The 23423-nt window shown below is 51.8% G+C and overlaps 1 protein-coding gene across 1 annotated transcript in view; it reads right to left on the bottom strand.

Annotated features, from left to right (window-relative positions):
- Nucleotides 1–23423, bottom strand: part of TAF1 (TATA-box binding protein associated factor 1) — a 127831-nt gene that overhangs the window by 1774 nt on the left and 102634 nt on the right. Inside the window, exons 29-39 of the mRNA XM_040334447.1 lie at nt 20909–21086; nt 19792–19859; nt 16204–16326; nt 13206–13298; nt 13000–13084; nt 9441–9508; nt 9235–9351; nt 8392–8502; nt 6526–6624; nt 5948–6098; nt 4171–4345 (exon numbers count right to left, since the gene is read on the bottom strand). Of these exons, the coding sequence (XP_040190381.1) occupies nt 4171–4345; nt 5948–6098; nt 6526–6624; nt 8392–8502; nt 9235–9351; nt 9441–9508; nt 13000–13084; nt 13206–13298; nt 16204–16326; nt 19792–19859; nt 20909–21086 (1268 nt within the window). The remainder of the gene's footprint in view (nt 1–4170; nt 4346–5947; nt 6099–6525; nt 6625–8391; nt 8503–9234; nt 9352–9440; nt 9509–12999; nt 13085–13205; nt 13299–16203; nt 16327–19791; nt 19860–20908; nt 21087–23423) is intronic.

The following is a 23423-nucleotide window of genomic DNA, read 5'->3' as shown; positions in this document are numbered from 1 at the left end:
TTAAACCATAAGCTTGAATAATTACTTGTTGAATCCACCTAGAGATGTTGGATTTGGATGCCGCTTGGCCCTTCTTGGGACCATCTGGCAAAACAAACAAAACCTCAGTTTTGCGTATTGGAGCGCTCGCCTGCAGATACACCTTTACTGCTCTCACTACATCTAGAGAGTGATATAACTTTTCCTCCGCTGTCTGCGGATTCGGAAAAAGGGAGGCAAAATAATATCTCGGCGTACCAGGGGGCCTTATGGGCCAATAAGATTACAGGAATTCTTTCCTTGTTGATCCTGTAGCAGAGAAGCCTTTGTAGAAGAGCGATCGGAGGAAAGGCATAGATCAGTGAGAACCGATTCCACGGGACCACCAGAGCATCTGATCCGTAGGTCAGAGGATCTCTCGTCCTGGATACAAAGTTGTCCAACTTCCTGTTGAACCTGGAGGCTAACGGGTCAACATCCGGGGTCCCCCATCTCTGGCATATGGCCTAAAAGATGTCGGGGTGGAGAGATCACTCTCCTGGCAGTAGTTGCTGGTGACTCAGATAGTCCATTTGTCAGTTTTCTACCCCTGGAATGAAGATTGCAGAGAGACAGGGAACATGTTCTTCTGCCCAAGTCAAAATCCGATTCACCTCTTTCTGGGTGCCCTGACAGCCGGTGCCTCCTTGGTGATTGATGTAAGCTACTGCAGTAGAATTGTCGGATTGAATCCGCACCGGGCGGCCCTGTAACCTGTGTGTTCAGGTTCTGAGGGCTAAGTATACTGCCCGCATCTCCAGTATATTGATGGGCAGGTCCCCTTCGGTCTTGGCCCAGATTCCCTGGGCTGAAGCCTCTTCTAACATCGCTCCCCAGCCCATTAGGCTGGCATCCGTAGACACCACCTTCCAGGTGACTGGGAGGATTTTCCTTTCCGCAAGTTCCAACTGAAGCTTTGGCGCACCTGTAAAGACAGGCGCATGGGTAGATGCAGAGCTTGGATCTTCCAGTTCCAGGCGGCTAAGATACTGCCTTGAAGTAGTCTAGAGTCAAACTGGGCGTAAGGGACAGCCTCGAAGGAGGCCACCATCTTCCCCAATAGCCTCATGCAAAGGTGAATAGACGGCCTTTTCTTTGTCTTTACCTTGTGGATCAGGTCCTTTAGCAAATTGATCTTTGGCTCTGGCAGGAATACCCGGCTCTGGGCTGTGTCTATGATCATGCCAAAGTACTCTACCCTTCTTTGGGCTGTGTCTATGATCATACCCAGATACTCTACCCTTCTTTGGGCTTGTAGAGAGGATTTCTGTAGATTTACAATCCATCCTAAATGCTCCGGGTATTTTATAGTGGTGAGCACAGCGTGATCTAATTCTGCCACTGACCGATCTATGACAAGTAGATCGTCTAGATAAGCTGTTATCGCTATGCCCTGTACCCTCAAATTTGCCAACAGAGGGGCTAGTACCTTTGTAAATACTCGGGATGTGGTAGCCACCCCAAATGGCAGAGCCACAAACTGGAAGTGGTGATGTTCCACCGCGAACCTTAGGAATTTTTGGTGAGCGGGATGGATAGGCACATGTAAATATGCGTCCCTGGTGTCTATAGACGACGCCATTAATCTTGGCTTTGTAGGGTGGCGACCACGGATCATATAGTTTCCATTCGGAAATGGCGAATTTAGAGATCTTAGATCTAGGATGGGTCTGACGTCTCCGTTCGGTTTTGGAATCACAAAGAGGTTTGAATAGAAACCCGAACCTTGCTCTTTTAGGGGTACTTCTGTGATCACCCCTTGAGACAGCAAGTGGTCCAATCCCTTGAAGAAGGGCGCTCTTTTTAGCGGATCCTTGGAGAGTCTTGAGCTTCAGAACTGAGAAGATGGGTTCTCTCGAAATTCCAATTTGTATCCGAGGGATACTGTGGATACTACCCATCGGTCCTGGATTTCTGTCTGCCATGCCACTGAAAATTGCCGAAGTCCCCCCACTCGGGCTGAGCCCCTTCATGAAGAGGCTTTGGGGTTTTGCTCGTTAGCCTTTGAACCCCACTGCTTCTCGTTTTTCTGGGCTGGGTCTTCCTTGGCTTTTGTGGCTGGCTGAAAATGCCATCGGCACTGGCTGGAGCTAGATCTACCAGGAGCCGGGGAGAGAGAACACTTAAAACGAGGACGCTTGTTTTTCTTCTTCTCTGGTAAAAGGGTCGTTTTACCGCTCGATATCTTTTGGAGATAATTCTCCAAATCTTCCCAAATCGGTGTTCGCCATGGAAGGGGAAGCTGGCCAAAAGCTTCTTGCATGGAGCTTCTGCTGACCAATGCTTTAGCCCAAAAATTCTGTGCATAAGCACCAGCTGGAGTGCCTGTTGGATAGAATCTCTAATGGCAGCCGCTGTAAAACACAAGGCCCTGGGCATATTCTCCCAAAATGTGATCTCTGAAGTCAGATCTTTCATCCCGTTTCACCGGGTCCTTTAAGACCCGACAAATACCCACTGCTGCCACAGCAGGTTGTGCCACTGCGCCCGCCAAGAGGAAGGGTGGTTTTAGTAAAGATTCCAACCTTTTTTTAGAAGGATCTTTAAATACCTGGGTAGGCTTTTGTTTACAGAAGTTTTGGCGGCATCCACAGAAGGCCGACTCCACTTCTTGGTGAACTTCTCCTCCATGGGATAAAGCACTTCAAACTTCCTAGGAGGAGAAAAACACTTATCTGGATCGCCATAAAGCGTGCGCACGTCCTAGGGGCATCCTCCGCGCCCCTGTGCGGTTCATTGCGTTCTTCTGTGTTTGGAGATCCTTCAGCTTTCTGTGGAAGAGGGCGGAGGGCAAGGCAGAGCTTGCGGCTAAAGGAGTGTGCTTTGGAGCTTGGTGAGCGAAAACTCAGCTCTTTACTGCCTCCAGTGGCGGCTTAAAAAAATTACGCCCACTCTAAAATAGGAAAAGTCACTGGGGCAGATTCAGATAGGAGATACGATGGCGTATCTATGCGCCTGATTCATAGAATCAGTTACGCATATATTTCCCTAAGATCCGACCGGCGTAAGTCTCTTACACCGTCGTATCTTAGGCTGCATATTTACACTGGGCCGCTAGGTGGCGCTTCCGTATAGTTATGCGAGGAATATGCTAATTAGGTATTTACGCCGATTCAGAAACATACATCCCGCCGGCACAATTTTTTACGTTGTTTACGTTAGGCTTTTTTCGGTGTATAGTTACCCCTGCTATATGAGGTGTAGCTAATGTTAAGTATGGACGTCATTCCCGCGCCAAGTTTTGAAAATGTTACGTTGTTTGCGTAAGTCGTTCGCGAATAGGGCTGGACGTCATTTACGTTCACTTTGAATCCAATACGTCCTTGCGGCGTACTTTGGAGCAATGCACACTGGGATATTTCACTGACGGCGCATGCGCCGTTAAAAAAAAACATCAAAAACGCGGGGTCATCTTAAATTTAAATAAAACATGCCCACAACATCCCCATTTGAATTTGGCGGGCTTATGCCGCCACACATACGTTACGCCGCCGTAACTAAGGGCGCAATTTTTTTTTGCATACGGAACTTGCGCCCAAAGTTAGATACGTTACGCCCGCAGATAGATAGAGCATTCTATCTGACTCCGAGCCACTAAGTTTAAAACCTAGGACTTTTTCCTAACTCACCTTGTCCCCACCGCAGATTCTCTGCCAGGCAGATACCAATCTTCCCCCATCTCGGCGGGGTCTGTGTGCCAACCTTCAGGGGTATGGGTTCCTACTTAAAGGAGACCTCTTCCATGGGCCTTGTAAAAGACTCTTACCAGGACTTTTAGCGTATAGAGCGAAAGTGCTGGACCCCAGTCCTCCGGAGAAACACATTACAGGTGACACCTCGCCCACGAGGTCCGGATACCATCCAGTTTTGGCGTAATATAATTAAGCATCTTGGATGGACGCACAGTGTAGCTCTCCTACCCTCATAGGGCTTCTTCGCGTCCAACACCTTAGACACTGGCGAAAAAACTAAGGTGCTTTCCTGATGGGAGGAGTTATATGGAGGGGAACTGTCTGATTGGTTGTGCCAGTGTCCAATCACCTCTGGTGACCATAAAACCCATTATGTAATGATTTAACTCTCTGTGTCCCGTGGTGTACGATAAATAAAATAAGTTCCCTCTGAATAGAGATCCCCCTCCCCGGGACTTACCTGATATTACTGTCCTCTATCCCTTGGGAGGTCTCCATCCCCTCCCCGTAGGACATCAGACTCTCCTCGTTCTCCATCCCCATCCGGGTGTTCTCCTGCATCATCTGCGGCTGTTTGGGTCGGATTGCTCCGGATTCAACATCCGAATCGCTGCCGCTCTCACTCAGCTGGATGGCTGCAAAGATAAATCAGAGTTAAAATACGGGGTCCTGCCACATGTACAGTACGGGGCCCTGCGCTCCTCACATGTACAGTACGGGGCCCTGCGCTCCTCAAATGTACAGTACGGGGCCCTGCGCTCCTCACATGTACACTACGGGGCCCTGAGCTTGCCACATGTACAGTAGGGGGCCCTGCGCTCGTCACATATACACGACGGGGCCCTGCGTTCCTCACATGTACAGTACGGGGCCCTGCGCTTTCCACATGTACAGTACGGGGCCCTGCGCTCCTCACATGTACAGTACGGGGCCCTGCGCTCCTCACATGTACAGTACGGGGCCCTGCGCTCCTCACATGTACAGTACGGGGCCCTGCGCTCCTCACATGTACAGTACGGGGCCCTGCGCTCCTCACATGTACAGTACGGGGCCCTGCGCCCACCACATGTACAGTACGGGGCCCTGCGCTCCTCACATGTACAGTACGGGGCCCTGCGCTCCTCACATCTACTCTATGGGGCCCTGCGCTCCTCACATGTACACTACGGGGCCCTGCGCTCCTCACATGTACACTACGGGGCCCTATGCTACTCACATGTGCAGTACGGGGCCCTGCTCACCACATGTACATGGCCCTGCGCTCCTCACATGTACAGTACGGGGCCATATGCTACTCACATGTACAGTACGGGGGCCCTGCGCTCCTCACATGTACACTACGGGGCCCTGCGCTCCTCACATGTACACTACGGGGCCCTATGCTACTCACATGTACAGTACAGGGCCCTGCGCTCCTCACATGTACAGTACGGGGCCCTGCGCTCCTCACATGTACAGTACGGGGCCCTGCGCTCCTCACATGTACAGTACAGGGCCCTGCGCTCCTCACATGTACACTACGGGGCCCTGCGCTCCTCCCATGTACACTACGGAGCCCTGCGCTCCTCACATGTACAGTACGGGGCCCTGCGCTCCTCACATGTACAGTACAGGGCCCTGCGCTCCTCACATGTACACTACGGGGCCCTGCGCTCCTCCCATGTACACTACGGAGCCCTGCGCTCCTCACATGTGCAGTACGGGGCCCTGCGCCCGCCACATGTACAGTATGGGGCCCTGCGCCTGCCACATGTACAGTACGGGGCCCTGCGCTCCTCACATGTATAGTACGGGGCCCTGCGCTCCTCACATGTACATTACGGGGCCCTGCGCTCCTCAAATGTACAGTACAGGGCCCTGCGCTCCTCACATGTACACTACGGGGCCCTGCGCTCCTCACATGTACACTACGGGGCCCTGAGCTTGCCACATGTACAGTAGGGGGCCCTGCCCTCATTACATTTTTAGTAGGGGGCCCTGCACTTGCCACATGTACAGTATGGGGCCCTGTGCTCGTCACATGCACAGTACGGGGGCCCTGCGCTCCTCACATGTACAGTACGGGGCCCTGTGCCGCCCTACTCCCCCCTAAAATTCTTTCACCCACCCAATCCATGAACTCCATGGGCATGGCTTATTACCACGACACCCGCTGTGGCCCCCAATGTACATTTAGAACAAAAAGAATTGAAACCAACACAATGTATCTGTATGATAGAGAGACAAACATCTCTTACATGAGAAGGGGTTATCTCCTTCCTCGTCACTCCCGTCGTCATCATCTTCACCGTCCGACATCAATAAATCCTCATAGAGGACGCTGGCCTGAGGATGCTGCACCGTGATCTCCTCCTCGCCCAGATCTCCATCCACATCCTCCATCATCTCCTATACAACGAGAGAAGATCACTTATCAATACTCATCAATACTCATCAATACCCATCAATGCTCATCAATACCCATCAATACTCATCAATGCTCATCAATACTCATCAATGCTCATCAATATCAATGCTCATCAATGCTCATCAATATTCATCAATGCTCATCAATACCCATCAATACTCATCAATGCTCATCAATACTCATCAATGCTCATCAATATCAATGCTCATCAATGCTCATCAATACTCATCAATGCTCATCAATACTCATCAATACTCATCAATGCTCATCAATGCTCATCAATATTCATCAATGCTCATCAATACTCATCAATACTCATCTCCTCGCCCAGATCTCCACCCACATCCTCAAGGAGAAGATCACTCACCAATACACAACCCCCACCATCTCCTCCTCATCAATACTTACAGGAGCCGGCGTCTTCGGTTTCCCATCATCATCATCTTCATACGCTTCAATGTCAATATCCGAGTCATCTTCCCCCAGATGTCCTCGTCCCAACCGCATCTGTAATACAAAGACCACCCATCAGGAGGACAGCCAATCACAGCGGTCCAAATACCCCGAGCAGAACTGACCGCCGGGAAAGACGACATCTGAGGACCAATAATCATAATAAAAGGTGAATATCGCCCATGAACACTCTGCCTACCCCCCCCCCTACACTGTATGAGAACCCCCGACTACCTCACCTGTGTGGTCTCCTTCACCATGGAGTAAAAGCCCCCCCTCCCCCAGCCCAGGGCTATTAATATGGAGTATTAGCCCTTTCCCCCTTATGACCGTTACTATACCGTGTCCAACCATGGTCATCATTATGGAGTAGTCCCCCTATGGCCATTACTATAGAGAAGCCCCCCTATACCTGTCCCCCACCCCTTGGCCATTACTATGGAGAAGCCCCCCCTATACCCGTCCCCAACCCCTTGGCCATTACTATGGAGAAGCCCCCCCTATACCCGTCCCCAACCCCTTGGCCATTACTATGGAGAAGCCCCCCCTATACCTGTCCCCCACCCCTTGGCCATTACTATGGAGAAGCCCCCCCTATACCCGTCCCCAACCCCTTGGCCATTACTATGGAGAAGCCCCCCCCCTATACCCGTCCCCCACCCCTTGGCCATTACTATGGAGAAGCCCCCCTATACCCGTCCCCCACCCCTTGGCCATTACTATGGAGAAGCCCCCCCATACCCGTCCCCCACCCCTTGGCCATTACTATGGAGAAGCCCCCCTATACCCGTCCCCCACCCCTTGGCCATTACTATGGAGAAGCCCCCCTATACCCGTCCCCCACCCCTTGGCCATTACTATGGAGAAGCCCCCCTATACCCGTCCCCAACCCCTTGGCCATTACTATGGAGAAGCCCCCCTATACCCGTCCCCAACCCCTTGGCCATTACTATGGAGAAGCCCCCCCTATACCCGTCCCCAACCCCTTGGCCATTACTATGGAGAAGCCCCCCCCCTATACCCGTCCCCCACCCCTTGGCCATTACTATGGAGAAGCCCCCCTATACCCGTCCCCCACCCCTTGGCCATTACTATGGAGAAGCCCCCCCCCTATACCCGTCCCCCACCCCTTGGCCATTACTATGGAGAAGCCCCCCTATACCCGTCCCCCACCCCTTGGCCATTACTATGGAGAAGCCCCCCCTATACCCGTCCCCAACCCCTTGGCCATTACTATGGAGAAGCCCCCCTATACCCGTCCCCCACCCCTTGGCCATTACTATGGAGAAGCCCCCCCTATACCCGTCCCCAACCCCTTGGCCATTACTATGGAGAAGCCCCCCCCCTATACCCGTCCCCCACCCCTTGGCCATTACTATGGAGAAGCCCCCCTATACCCGTCCCCCACCCCTTGGCCATTACTATGGAGAAGCCCCCCTATACCCGTCCCCCACCCCTTGGCCATTACTATGGAGAAGCCCCCCTATGCCCGTCCCCCACCCCTTGGCCATTACTATGGAGAAGCCCCCCTATACCCGTCCCCCACCCCATGGCCATTACTATGGAGAAGCCCCCCTATACCCATCCCCCACCCCCCCATGGTCGGATAGTTTGATTTTCTTCAGCAGAATTCTCCTCCAGAACAATCTGTACTGAATGTGAAGGAACCCTCCCGGCATGCGCAGCGTTCAGATCTGCTGTACAGCCTCCTGCAGGTGTGGTTACTTCATGTCCCAGTGTGGGGAGATCACATCCTGCTGGAATCTACAAATCCCTCCCCCCTGTGCAATGCTCTGATGACTCTACAGGAGAATAGCTTACCAGACTCCTCCTCCCCAGGGACGCGGTGGCCGCCTCGGTGGCGGACATGTTGCTTTCATCCAGGTAGAGGGAGGCATCGCGCGACGTGTTCGTGTCGTAATAATCCGGAGGCTGCAAATCAACAAATCACAATGTCTGCCCCGTACTATAACTACAGGACGCCTACATCCCACCCGAGGGGGGCGGGGCTTATATATCGCCCCCCCCCCAATAATGACATAAAATAGAAGTGAAGTTATATTTTAAATAGGAGATATTTGTCCCGCCCCCTTCCTCCTGTACAGAAGAAAAACGCGCCCGCCCTCTACTTACCTTTCCACGGTGTGCGGGGGTCATTAGATCTATAAGCCCCCTCCCCCGTCTCACACTCACCTGGGGGGTATAGGGTCCGGGGGTCATGGGATCTATAAGCCCCCTCCCCCGTCTCACACTCACCTGGGGGGTATAGGGTCCGGGGGTCATGGGATCTATAAGCCCCTCCCCCGTCTCACACTCACCTGGGGGGTATAGGGTCCGGGGGTCATGGGATCTATAAGCCACCTCCCCCGTCTCACACTCACCTGGGGGGTATAGGGTCCGGGGCTCATGGGATCTATAAGCCCCCTCACCTTGGGGGTATAGGGTCCAGGGGTCATGGGATCTATAAGCCCCCTCCCCGTCTCACACTCACCTGGGGGGTATAGGGTCCGGGGGTCATGGGATCTATAAGCCCCCTCCCCCGTCTCACACTCACCTGGGGGGTCATGGGATCTATAAGCCCCCTCCCCCGTCTCACACTCACCTGGGGGGTATAGGGTCCGGGGGTCATGGGATCTATAAGCACCCTCCCCGTCTCACACTCACCTGGGGGGTATAGGGTCCGGGGGTCATGGGTTCCAAGCTCTCCAGATCGGCTTCATCCAGAGCGGCCTCCTTGGCGGTGGAAATGTCCTTCTCTAGTTGGGTGAGATGTTCATCATACTATATAGAGAGGAGAGAAGGACTGTTAGTGTGCGCATGCTCGGCCTCATCCCCCCCCGGGATCCCCAAACCTGGAGGAAGTCGCTTACCTCCGCCAGAGTCTGACTGCAAATATTCACAATCTCCTGCGCCGTTCTACTGTACTGACTGTCCGCACCTGTGGGGGGGATACGGAGAAAAGGTCGCCATGTTAATGGAAGATCGCTGTGCTGAACCCCCTCCCCCAATGACCACTCCTACTTCCCCCAATGACCACTCCTACTTCCCCCAATGACCACTCCTCCCTCCCCCAATGACCACTCCTCCCTCCCCCACTGACCACTCCTCCCTCCCTCCCCCAATGACCTCTCCTCCCTCCTCCACTGACCACTCCTCTCTCCCCCACTGACCACTCCTCCCTCCCCCACTGACCACTCCTCCCTCCCCCACTGATGACTGCTCCTCCCTCCCCCACTGACCGCTCCTCCCTCCCCCACTGACTGCTCCTCCCTCCCCCACTGACTGCTCCTCCCTCCCCCACTGACCGCTCCTCCCTCCCTCCCCCAATGACCTCTCCTCCCTCCCCCACTGACCACTCCTCCCTCCCCCACTGACCACTCCTCCCTCCCCCAATGACCTCTCCTCCCTCCCCCAATGACCACTCCTCCCTCCCTCACTGACCTCTCCTCCCTCCCTCCCCCAATGACCACTCCTCCCTCCCCCACTGACCGCTCCTCCCTCCCCCACTGACCACTCCTCCCTCCCCCACTGACCACTCCTCCCTCCCCCAATGACCACTCCTCCCTCCCTCCCCCAATGACCACTCCTCCCTCCCTCCCCCACTGACCACTCCTCCCTCCCCCACTGACCTCTCCTCCCTCCCCCACTGACCTCTCCTCCCTCCCCCACTGACCACTCCTCCCTCCCTCCCCCACTGACCACTCCTCCCTCCCCCACTGACCTCTCCTCCCTCCCCCACTGACCTCTCCTCCCTCCCCCAATGATCACTCCTCCCTCCCCCACTGACCACTCCTCCCTCCCCCACTGACCACTCCTCCCTCCCCCACTGACCACTCCTCCCTCCCCCAATGACCCCCGCCTTATCAAGGGGCGGAGTCTGAGGTGTCAGACAGGGAGGAGTCACAAAGCTTCATCCGCTATTTGTTTTTTTCTTTATTTTGTGGCAGAATGACTTTTATAGAATATTGCGGAGTGGACGGGTCGGAGCTCCGCCGATCAATGTGAATATTGATCTCTGATTGTATGACATCACAGAGGAGGGCAAAGCAGGACAGGGCAGAGGAGGGAAGAGCAGGGAAGGGAAGGACAGGACAAGACAGAGGAGGACAGGGCAGAGGAGGGAAGAGCAGGGAAGGGAAGGACAGGACAGAGCAGGACAGGACAGAGGAGGGAAGAGCAGGGAAGGGAAGGACAGGAAAGGGCAGGACAGGACAGGACAGAGGAGGACAGGGCAGAGGAGGGAAGAGCAGGGAAGGGAAGGACAGGACAGAGCAGGACAGGACAGAGGAGGACAGGGCAGAGGAGGGAAGAGCAGGGAAGGGAAGGACAGGACAGAGCAGGACAGGACAGAGGAGGGAAGAGCAGGGAAGGGAAGGACAGGAAAGGGCAGGACAGGACAGGGCAGAGGACAGGGCAGAGGAGGGAAGAGCAGGGAAGGGAAGAACAGGACAGAGGAGGACAGGGCAGAGGAGGGAAGAGCAGGGAAGGGAAGGACAGGACAGGACAGAGGACAGGACAGAGGAGGGAAGAGCAGGGAAGGGAAGGACAGGAAAGGACAGGACAGGACAGAGGAGGGAAGGGCAGGGAAGGACAGGGCAAAGCAGGACAGGGCAGAGGAGGGAAGAGCAGGGAAGGGAAGGAGAGGACAGAGGACAGGACAGAGGAGGGAAGAGCAGGGAAGGGAAGGACAGGAAAGGACAGGACAGAGGAGGGAAGAGCAGGGCAGGGAAGGACAGGGCAAAGCAGGACAGAGGAGGGAAGAGCAGGGCAGGGAAGGGAAGGACAGAGGAGAGAAGAGCAGGGAAGGGAAGGAGAGGACAGAGCAGAACAGGACAGAGAACAGGACAGGACAGAGGAGGGAAGAGCAGGGCAGAGGAGGACAGGAAAGGGCAGGGCAGGACAGGACAGGACAGGGCAGGGCAGGGCAGGACAGGACAGGACAGGACAGGACAGAGCAGGGCAGAACAGAGCAGGGCAGAATAGAGAAGGCCAGGACAGAGCAGGGCAGGACAGAGCAGGGCAGGACAGAGCAGGACAGGACAGGGCAGGACAGGACAGAGCAGGGCAGAACAGAGCAGGGCAGAACAGAGCAGGGCAGAATAGAGAAGGCCAGGACAGAGCAGGGCAGGACAGAGCAGGGCAGGACAGAGCAGGACAGGACAGGGCAGGGCAGGACAGAGCAGGACAGGACAGGGCAGGACAGGACAGGACAGAGCAGGACAGGACAGGACAGAGCAGGGCAGAACAGAGCAGGGCAGGGAAGGGCAGAACAGAGCAGGGCAGGGAAGGGCAGGACAGAGCAGAGCAGGGAAGGGAAGGACAGAGCAGGGAAGGGCAGGACAGAGCAGGGAAGGGCAGAGCAGGGCAGGGCAGAGCAGGGCAGGACAGGGAAGGGCAGGGCAGAGCAGGACAGGACGGGCCGGAATACTAAAATCATTATTAGCGGACACAAACATTAGAGAACTTGTTGGCCCTTTTTAATATAAATATTTTTTTATAAAAAAAAAAAAATCTTTTATTTTATGATAAAATTATTTTATTTTACAATTTTTAAAGATTATTTATTATTTATTACAATGGGAGGGGGAGAGACCGGCTTTCAGCTGCTGCAGAGAGCTGCACTGACACCGGGCATCCTTCTGTAATTGCCCCTCCGCACCGATTCCCCCTGCTGTTTGGGCCCCCTTGTGTTTCCCGGGGCCCCTACAGGAGGACTGGTGGCCCCGCCCTATCAGCGGCCCTGTGGCTAGGTGACAGTTGGCACTCCCGGCATGCCCTTTTTTTGGGTTAGTTCCACTTTCACAAAGGACAACATGAACATGCATGCCGGGTCTGCCATTTCATAGGCTCCTGAGGGTTGGATCCGCCCCTGGGCGGGCTTGGAACCGAGGCGTGATCGTTTGTTGGGGACGCCGTGTGTCTTGTGATTGCTAACGACTTCTAATAAACCTTTTTGTACCAGAAAATGCAACCCAATGCAGATGGAAAGACATGTGACATAAACGCACTTCTGATGCGTTGCGGTGGGCGTGGCGAACGCACTTCTGATGCGTTGCGGTGGGCGTGGCGAACGCACTTCTGATGCGTTGCGGTGGGCGTGGCGAACACACTTCTGATGCGTTGCGGTGGGCGTGGCGAACGCACTTCTGATGCGTTGCGGTGGGCGTGGCGAACGCACTTCTGATGCGTTGCGGTGGGCGTGACAAACGCACTTCTGATGCGTTGCGGTGGGCGTGACAAACGCACTTCTGATGCGTTGCGGTGGGCGTGACAAACGCACTTCTGATGCGTTGCGGTGGGCGTGACAAACGCACTTCTGATGCGTTGCGGTGGGCGTGGTGAACACACTTCTGATGCGTTGCGGTGGGCGTGGCTTGAAGGGACCCGACACAACATTTGTATTAGAAGATTCCCCTCCCCCGGACTCACCGTTATACTTGACGCTGTTTGTACAGATCAGATTGACGTCGGCCAGGAAGATCTCCCGATTCTGATACTTGTGCTTGGAAATATTCTAGAGGAAGAGATCACAATGAGGGCGGGACTACAAGGATCATCACAGGAAGAGATCACAATGAGGGCGGGACTACAAGGATCGTCACAGGAAGAGGAAACCACTGACCCCGCCCCCTTACCTGGCGGATCGTCTCCAGGTCCATCGGATGCGGGATGACTTTATAATAGTCGGGAACAAACTTCTTGTTGACAGGAAGATGGAACGGCCATGACTGCGGAGAGAAGAGGCCACAATTATCAATACGGAGGCCGCAATTATCAATACGGAGGCCCCCTTCGCCAATACGGAGCCCCCCTTCGCCAATACGGAGCCCGCCTTCTCCAATACGGAGCCCGCCTTCTCCAATACGGAGCCCCCCTTTGCCAATACGGAGCCCGCCTTCGCCGATACGGAGCCCGCCTTCGCCAAGACGGAGGCCCCATTCGCCAATACGAAGGCCCCCTTCGCCAATACGAAGACCGCCTTTGCCAATACGGAGACCGCCTTCGCCAATACGGAGGCCCCCTTCGCCAATACGGAGCCCGCCTTCTCCAATACGGAGCCCCCCTTCGCCAATACGAAGACCGCCTTTGCCAATACGGAGACCGCCTTCGCCAATACGGAGGCCCCCTTCGCCAATACGGAGGCCCCCTTCGCCAATACGGAGGCCCCCTTCGCCAATACGGAGGCCCCCTTCGCCAATACGGAGCCCCCCTTCGCCAATACGGAGGCCCCCTTCGCCAATACGGAGCCCCCCTTCGCCAATACGGAGGCCCCCTTCGCCAATACGGAGACCGCCTTCGCCAATACGGAGCCCCCCTTTGCCAATACGGAGCCCGCCTTCGCCGATACGGAGCCCGCCTTCGCCAAGACGGAGGCCCCATTCGCCAATACAAAGGCCCCCTTCGCCAATACGAAGACCGCCTTTGCCAATACGGAGACCGCCTTCGCCAATACGGAGGCCCCCTTCGCCAATACGGAGCCCGCCTTCTCCAATACGGAGCCCCCCTTCGCCAATACGAAGACCGCCTTCGCCAATACGGAGGCCCCCTTCGCCAATACGTAGCCCGCCTTCGCCAATACGGAGGCCCCCTTCGCCAATACGCAGCCCGCCTTCACCAATACGGAGACCGCCTTCGCCAATACGGAGGCCCCCTTCGCCAATACGGAGCCCCCCTTCGCCAATACGGAGGCCCCCTTCGCCAATATGGAGACCGCCTTCGCCAATACGGAGGCCCCCTTCGCCAATACGGAGCCCACCTTCGCCAATACGGAGGCCCCCTTCGCCAATATGGAGACCGCCTTCGCCTCACTGGCAGGGACGGAGAAGACCTGAGTTGTGGAACTTCAGTCCTGATGGCACAGGGGCCCCAAATGCCGGTACCACTCAGTACAGCGTCCTGCCCTGTCCAGCCTGCCAGACTTTGAGGCGCCAATCACAGCTCAGCGTTTTATAGCTTGAACCTCGAAGTGCCAAAAAAAAGAACAACTATTCTCTATGGAGACGGTTCCCATCCCCCACTAAAGCCGGAAAAAGTTTGGATCGGGCAGATTGGCGCGATTTTTGTTCCTTGGAAATTCATGGAAACGCTTCACTCGAGAATCTCGGAACGTTTCTTCTGCTCAAATGTAATAATTAAATGAAAAATAAAATAATAAAATACATAAATAAATGATAAAATAAACAAAATCCCCCAAAACCTTAATATTATCCCCAAATATTTACTACTAACCCCGAACATAACATAAAGAAATAAGTAAGTACACCCCTAACCTTTGACCCCTTACAAAGAAAAAGGTAAAAAATTAAAATAAAAAGCTGCACCCCTCCCTCCTGAGCGCAAGAAAGCAGAGGGACGGCCCCCGGGTGGGAGGGGCCTAAAGAGCCCATTTCTGATATGGAAGAGAAGGCCGCGCCTCCATCTCTGTACTGACGCAGAGAATCGCCTTTTCCCACATTTCTATGAAGAGGACAGATAAAGGGGAACATGTGATGCAGTCCGTCTATAGAATCCACACGGCTGATTTATTTTTTCTCCGGAGTCCCTCTTTATACTGCCTGTCTCAGATTGCAACGCATTTCGAAACGCTGACCGACAACAAGCATGCAGCCAGTGAAGCTCTGGAAACACTGGACCATCATGTAATACATTCTCTGCATTTTCCCATAAACGTCTTTATAAATGAACAGAGAATATGGAAAGTGCGGGAAGAGGTCGGGACAGAGAATATGGAAAGTGCGGGAAGAGGTCGGGACAGAGAGAATATGGAAAGTGCGGGAAGAGGTCGGGACAGAGAATATTGAAAGTGCGGGAAGAGGTCGGGACAGAGAATATGGAAAGTGCGGGAAGAGGTCGGGACAGAGAATATGTAAAGTGCGGGAAGAGGTCGGGACAGAGAATATGTAAAGTGCGGGAAAAGGTTGGGACAGAGAATAAGGAAAGTGTGGGAAAAGGTTGGGACAGAGAATATGGAAAGTGCGGGAAGAGGTCGGGACAGAGAACATGGAAAGTGCGGGAGGAGGTCGGGACAGAGAATATGGAAAGTGTGGGAAAAGGTCGGGACAGAGAATATGGAAAGTGCAGGAAAAGGTCGGGACAGAGAATATGGAAAGTGCGGGAGGAGGTCGGGAGAGAGAATATGGAAAGTGCGGGAAGAGGTCGGGACAGAGAATATGGAAAGTGCGGGAAAAGGTTGGAGCAGAGAATATGAAAAGTGTGGGAAAAGGTCGGGACAGAGAATATGGAAAGTGCGGGAAAAGGTCGGGACAGAGAATACGGAAAGTGTGGGAAGAGGTCGGGACAGAGAATATGGAAAGTGCGGGAAGAGGTTGGGACAGAGAATATGGAAAGTGCGGGAAGAGGCCGGGACAGAGAATATGGAAAGTGCGGGAAAAGGTTGGAGCAGAGAATATGGAAAGTGTGGGAAAAGGTTGGAGCAGACAATATGGAAAGTGCGGGAAAAGGTTGGAGCAGAGAATATGGAAAGTGCGGGAAAAGGTTGGAGCAGAGAATATGGAAAGTGTGGGAAAAGGTTGGAGCAGACAATATGGAAAGTGCGGGAAAAGGTTGGGACAGAGAACATGGAAAGTGCGGGAAAAGGTCGGGGAAGAGGTGGGGGGAGGGGAGAGGACTCACATCCGGCACGGCCATCATCTTCTGGGTGACGATATTGTCCAGGATGAAGGAGAAGGCCACCTGATCGTCGTCGTCCAGTAAGGGGTTAATGGCTTTCTCCAGCCGGGCCAACTTGTCCTCCTTCTGTAACCAAATGAAGCCATAAATCAGAACAAACAATCCGCCACCCGGATACACATCCTACTCCGCCCGGCAACCCGCCTTCTATCTACTGCATTGTGTGCGATGGCTGGATACAGAGATGGTTTTATTATTGTACCTCGGTGTGTGAGGACACGGACGTGTTCAGCCCCGCCCTCCCCCACCCCATATATCCCTTTAGAGACCCTTTCATTGCTTTGTACTGTGATCAGCGAAGCCGAGTCCTCTGTCTATAGGTGTCACTAGGATAGAGTCAGGATCCTCCGTGTCTATAGATGTCACTAGGATAGAGTAAGGATCCTCCGTGTCTATAGGTGTCACTAGGATAGAGTCAGGATCCTCCGTGTCTATAGGTGTCACTAGGATAGAGTCAGGATCCTCCGTGTCTATAGGTGTCACTAGGATAGAGTCAGGATCCTCCGTGTCTATAGGTGTCACTAGGATAGAGTCAGGATCCTCCGTGTCTATAGGTGTCACTAGGATAGAGTCAGGACCCTCCGTGTCTATAGGTGTCACTAGGATAGAGTCAGGATCCTCCGTGTCTATAGGTGTCACTAGGATAGAGTCAGGATCCTCTGTCTATAGGTGTCACTAGGATAGAGTCAGGATCCTCTGTGTCTATAGGTGTCACTAGGATGGAGTCAGGATCCTCTGTCTATAGGTGTCACTAGGATAGAGTCAGGATCCTCTGTGTCTATAGGTGTCACTAGGATAGAGTCAGGATCCTCCGTGTCTATAGGTGTCACTAGGATGGAGTCAGGATCCTCTGTCTATAGGTGTCACTAGGATAGAGTCAGGATCCTCTGTCTATAGGTGTCACTAGGATAGAGTCAGGATCCTCTGTGTCTATAGGTGTCACTAGGATAGAGTCAGGATCCTCTGTCTATAGGTGTCACTAGGATAGAGTCAGGATCCTCCGTGTCTATAGGTGTCACTAGGATAGAGTCAGGATCCTCTGTGTCTATAGGTGTCACTAGGATGGAGTCAGGATCCTCCGTGTCTATAGGTGTCACTAGAATGGAGTCAGGATCCTCCATGTCTATAGGTGTCACTAGGATAGAGTCAGGATCCTCTGTCTATAGGTGTCACTAGGATAGAGTCAGGATCCTCCATGTCTATAGATGTCCCTAGGATAGAGTCAGGATCCTCTGCCTATAGGTGTCACTAGGATAGAGTCAGGATCCTCTGTCTATAGGTGTCACTAGGATAGAGTCAGGATCCTCTGTCTATAGGTGTCACTAGGATAGAGTCAGGATCCTCTGTCTATAGGTGTCACTAGGATAGAGTCAGGATCCTCTGTGTCTATAGGTGTCACTAGGATGGAGTCAGGATCCTCCATGTCTATAGGTGTCACTAGGATAGAGTCAGGATCCTCCATGTCTATAGATGTCCCTAGGATAGAGTCAGGATCCTCTGTCTATAGGTGTCACTAGGATAGAGTCAGGATCCTCTGTCTATAGGTGTCACTAGGATAGAGTCAGGATCCTCTGTGTCTATAGGTGTCCCTAGGATAGAGTCAGGATCCTCTGTCTATAGGTGTCACTAGGATAGAGTCAGGATCCTCTGTCTATAGGTGTCCCTAGGATAGAGTCAGGATCCTCTGTCTATAGGTGTCACTAGGATAGAGTCAGGATCCTCTGTGTCTATAGGTGTCACTAGGATAGAGTCAGGATCCTCGGTGTCACTAGGATAGAGTCAGGATCCTCTGTCTATAGGTGTCACTAGGATAGAGTCAGGATCCTCCGTGTCTATAGGTGTCACTAGGATAGAGTCAGGATCCTCTGTCTATAGGTGTCACTAGGATAGAGTCAGGATCCTCCGTGTCTATAGGTGTCACTAGGATAGAGTCAGGATCCTCCGTGTCTATAGGTGCCACTAGGATAGAGTCAGGATCCTCCATGTCTATAGGTGTCACTAGGATAGAGTCAGGATCCTCTGTGTCTATAGGTGTCACTAGGATAGTCAGGATCCTCCGTGTCTATAGGTGTCACTAGGATAGAGTCAGGATCCTCCGTGTCTATAGGTGTCACTAGGATAGAGTCAGGATCCTCCGTGTCTATAGGTGTCACTAGGATAGAGTCAGGATCCTCCGTGTCTATAGGTGTCACTAGGATAGAGTCAGGATCCTCTGTGTCTATAGGTGTCACTAGGATAGAGTCAGGATCCTCTGTCTATAGGTGTCACTAGGATAGAGTCAGGATCCTCTGTGTCTATAGGTGCCACTAGGATAGAGTCAGGATCCTCTGAGTCTATAGGTGTCACTAGGATAGAGTCAGGATCCTCTGAGTCTATAGGTGTCACTAGGATAGAGTCAGGATCCTCCGTGTCTATAGGTGTCACTAGGATAGAGTCAGGATCCTCTGTGTCTATAGGTGTCACTAGGATAGAGTCAGGATCCTCTGTGTCTATAGGTGTCACTAGGATAGAGTCAGGATCCTCTGTCTATAGGTGTCACTAGGATAGAGTCAGGATCCTCCGTGTCTATAGGTGCCACTAGGATAGAGTCAGGATCCTCTGTGTCTATAGGTGTCACTAGGATGGAGTCAGGATCCTCCGTGTCTATAGGTGTCACTAGAATGGAGTCAGGATCCTCCATGTCTATATGTGTCACTAGGATAGAGTCAGGATCCTCTGTCTATAGGTGTCACTAGGATAGAGTCAGGATCCTACGTGTCTATAGGTGCCACTAGGATAGAGTCAGGATCCTCTGTGTCTATAGGTGTCACTAGAATGGAGTCAGGATCCTCCATGTCTATATGTGTCACTAGGATAGAGTCAGGATCCTCTGTCTATAGGTGTCACTAGGATAGAGTCAGGATCCTCTGTCTATAGGTGTCACTAGGATAGAGTCAGGATCCTCTGTGTCTATAGGTGCCACTAGGATAGAGTCAGGATCCTCCGTGTCTATAGGTGTCACTAGGATAGAGTCAGGATCCTCCGTGTCTATAGGTGTCACTAGGATAGAGTCAGGATCCTCTGTCTATAGGTGTCACTAGGATAGAATCAGGATCCTCTGTCTATAGGTGTCACTAGGATGGAGTCAGGATCCTCTGTGTCTATAGGTGTCACTAGGATGGAGTCAGGATCCTCTGAGTCTATAGGTGTCACTAGGATAGAGTCAGGATCCTCTGAGTCTATAGGTGTCACTAGGATAGAGTCAGGATCCTCTGAGTCTATAGGTGTCACTAGGATGGAGTCAGGATCCTCCGTCTATAGGTGTCCCTAGGATAGAGCCAGGATCCTCTGAGTCTATAGGTGTCACTAGGATAGAGCCAGGATCCTCTGTCTATAGGTGTCACTAGGATAGAGTCAGGTTCCTCTGTGTCTATAGGTGTCACTAGGATGGAGTCAGGATCCTCTGAGTCTGTATATGTGAACATTGGTGGTCGGGCCGCTCTCACACATCATATTACACGGATCGGTGTCGTGTGAATGGGAAGTTCTCACCTCTCGGAGTTTCTCATCACACAGGTCCAGCATGACCTGACAGATCTGAGTCAGCGAGTGTTTGGGTCCTGGAACATGGAAGAAGATTGTATTAGGATATGCCATTTCTTATGTCTCCACCCACATCCTGTACATCTGACTCCACCCACATCCTGTACATCTGTCTGTGACTCCACCCACATCCTGTACATCTCTCTCTTACTCCTCCCACATCCTGTACATCTGTCTGTGACTCCTCCCACATCCTGTACATCTCTCTCTTACTCCTCCCACATCCTGTACATCTGTCTGTGACTCCTCCCACATCCTGTACATCTCTCTCTCTTACTCCACCCACACCCTGCACATCTCTCCCTCTGACCCCACCCACATCCTGTACATATCACTGACTCCACCCACATGCTGTACATATCTCTTTGACTCCACCCACATCCTGTACATATCTCTTTGACTCCACCCACATCCTGTACATATCTGACTCCACCCACATCCTGTACATATCTCTGACTCCACCCACATCCTGTACATATCTCTGACTCCACCCACATCCTGTACATATCTCTGACTCCACCCACATCCTGTACATATCTCTGACTCCACCCACATCCTGTACATATCTTTCTGACTCCACCCACATCCTGTACATATCTTTCTGACTCCACCCACATCCTGTACATCTCTGACCCCACCCACATGCTGTACATATCTTTCTGACTCCACCCACATCCTGTACATATCTTTCTGACTCCACCCACATCCTGTACATCTCTGACCCCACCCACATGCTGTACATCTCTCTGACTCCACCCACATCTTGTACATATCTGACTCCACCCACATCCTGTATATATCTCTGACTCCACCCACATCCTGTATATATCTCTGACTCCACCCACATCCTGTGCATGTCTCTGACTCCACCCACATCCTGTACATATCTCCGACTCCACCCACATCCTGTACATATCTCTGACTCCACCCACATCCAGTACATCTCTCTATTACTCCACCCACATCCTGTACATATCTGACTCCACCCACATCCTGTACATATCTGACTCCACCCACATCCTGTACATGTCTATGACTCCACCCACACCCAGTACACATCACTCACCATTGTATAGTATACTGTTCTTCAGAATCAGCTCCACCTGTTCGCGGAACTCCTCGCGGGACGGGTACATCCGCTTGCGCACGTTCTCCCTCAGCGTTTGCAGGTCCATCGGATTGGTCACAATTTTGTAATAATCTTTTACTACTTTGGCATTGACAGGGCTGTGGAATGGATAGCTCTATGGGAGGAATAATGAAATCTGTGAGTGTATGAGGATCTCTATAACAACAATCACTATGAATACTGGAGAGGCTGCCCCCTATGGGCTGGAGGACGTCACTTCCCAGGAGGAAAGAGCTCTTCTACGGGGAGTGAAGATCATAGAAACGCGCTGACGCCGCCGCCGCCATACAATATTCTCTTCTCTATAACAACAATCACTATGAGTACTGGAGAGGCTGCCCCCTATGGGCTGGAGGACGTCACTTCCCAGGAGGAACGAGCCTTTCTACGGGGGGGGGGGGAGATCATAGAAACGTGCTGACGCCGCCGCCATACAATATTCTCTTCTCTATAACAACAATCATTATGAATACTGGAGAGGCTGCCCCCTATGGGCTGGAGGACGTCACTTCCCAGGAGGAACGAGCCTTTCTACAGGGAGTGAAGATCATAGAAACGCGCTGATAACGCCGCCGCCATACAATATTGTTAGAATATTATTCCAAATTCATAATTCGGCAATTCATGGCAAGCTTGCAAAACATATTTTGATTTATGATTAATCATAATAATTAGGTATGAATGAATGACCTTGATCAATTGATATGACATAATTCTTCTATCCAAAACTGAGCATTACGGATAGCCAATTTGAGAATGACATAAGATTTGAATGTCAGGCAGTTGTTCTACTATGTCCAAAGTTGACATGAGTTCAGGAGGTCAGCAGGCTAACAGATAAGTATACACATAGAGTTCATGTGTCAGAGCTGACATGTTTTTACATGCTTTAAAGTTAAAATCATAGATAATCCATAACTTAGCTATTTATTTGATATTGTTGTTTAATTATTTAGAGTTAGTTTAAGTGAAGTCTTAGTCATACTAATATGTATTAGTATATAGTTACTTAATGAAGTTATAGCTTTATAGCTGATAATATATGTTCTATGACATTGCATCATCAAGCACACTACTCTAAGTATAGAGTGTCACATGTGTGCCTGTCAATCAAACTCCATACGACTCTGTGCTAAGATCTTCATATTGCTGAACCTAGCAGATATTAATATTTGCCATACAAGGGTCTAAGCCTGGGCCGTATGAGGTCATGACGTTCACTTGTAACATATATTTAACCCTTTCATGCCTATGCCTATGTATGACATTTGGTGTTTACAAGTTAAAATCCATATTTTTGGCTAGAAAATTACTTAGAACCCCCAAACATTATATATATATTTTTAGCAGAGAATCTAGAGAATAAAATGGCGATTGTTGCAATATTTTATGTCATACGGTATTTGTGCGGCGGTGTTTTAAACACAACTTTTTGGGAAAAATTTACTTTCATGAATTTTAAAAAAATGAAAAAGTAAAATTAGCCCAATTTTTTTGCATAATGTGAAAGATGATGTTATGCCGAGTAAATAGATACCAAGCATGACACGCTTTATAATTGCACGCACTCGTGGAATGGCGACAAACTACGGTAACTAAAAATCTCCATAGGCGACGCTTTAAACTTTTTTTACGGTTACCAGGTTAGAGTTACAGAGTAGGCCTAGTGCTATAATTATTGCTCTCGCTCTTACGATCGCGGCGATACCTCACATGTGTTATTTGAACACCGTTTTCATATGCGGGCGCGACTTCCGTATGCGCTTTCTTTGCTGCGCAAGCTCGCGGGGAGGGGGGCGCTTTAAAAAAATTTTTTTTTTGTTTTCTTATTTATTTATTTATTTTTTCTAATATTACATTTTTTTTTTTTTTTTTTTTACATTTTGATCACTTTTATTGCTGTCACAAGGAATGTAAACATCCCTTGTGACAGCAATAGGTCGTGACAGGTACTCTTTATGGAGGGATCGGGGGTCTAAAAGACCTCCGAGCCCTCCTTTGCACTTCAAAGTATTCAGATCGCCGAAAACGGCGATTCTGAATACTGTGTACTTTTTTAAATCCGGCGCCATTGGCAGCCGAGAAACCCGGAAGTGACGTCATGACGCCGCTTCCGTGGTTTCAATGCGCACACTGAATCAAAGCCGTTTACGGCTTTGTTTCAGAGCGCGCCGAGACGCTGGAGGCGCCGGATCGTGGATCGGGTCTCCCGGTGGGACGGGAGGCCCGGTCAGAGCGGCGAGAGGCGGCGGGAGGGGGGGGATGTCCCCTCCCGCTCCTCCGGCATAACAACCGAGCGGCTTTTAGCCGCATCGGTTGTTATGTTTGGAAAGCCGATCGCCCGCTCTAAACAACGGTACCGGGATGATGCCTGCGGCTGCAGGCATCATCCCGGTACAACCCCTGAAAGCCGAGGACGCATATATGCGTACGCTCGGCGTGAAAGGGTTAA

The sequence above is a fragment of the Rana temporaria genome, assembly GCF_905171775.1.
Source record: "Rana temporaria chromosome 9 unlocalized genomic scaffold, aRanTem1.1 chr9e, whole genome shotgun sequence".
In the NCBI taxonomy this organism is placed as follows: domain Eukaryota; kingdom Metazoa; phylum Chordata; class Amphibia; order Anura; family Ranidae; genus Rana; species Rana temporaria.
This window is presented reverse-complemented; position numbering and strand designations above follow the sequence as displayed.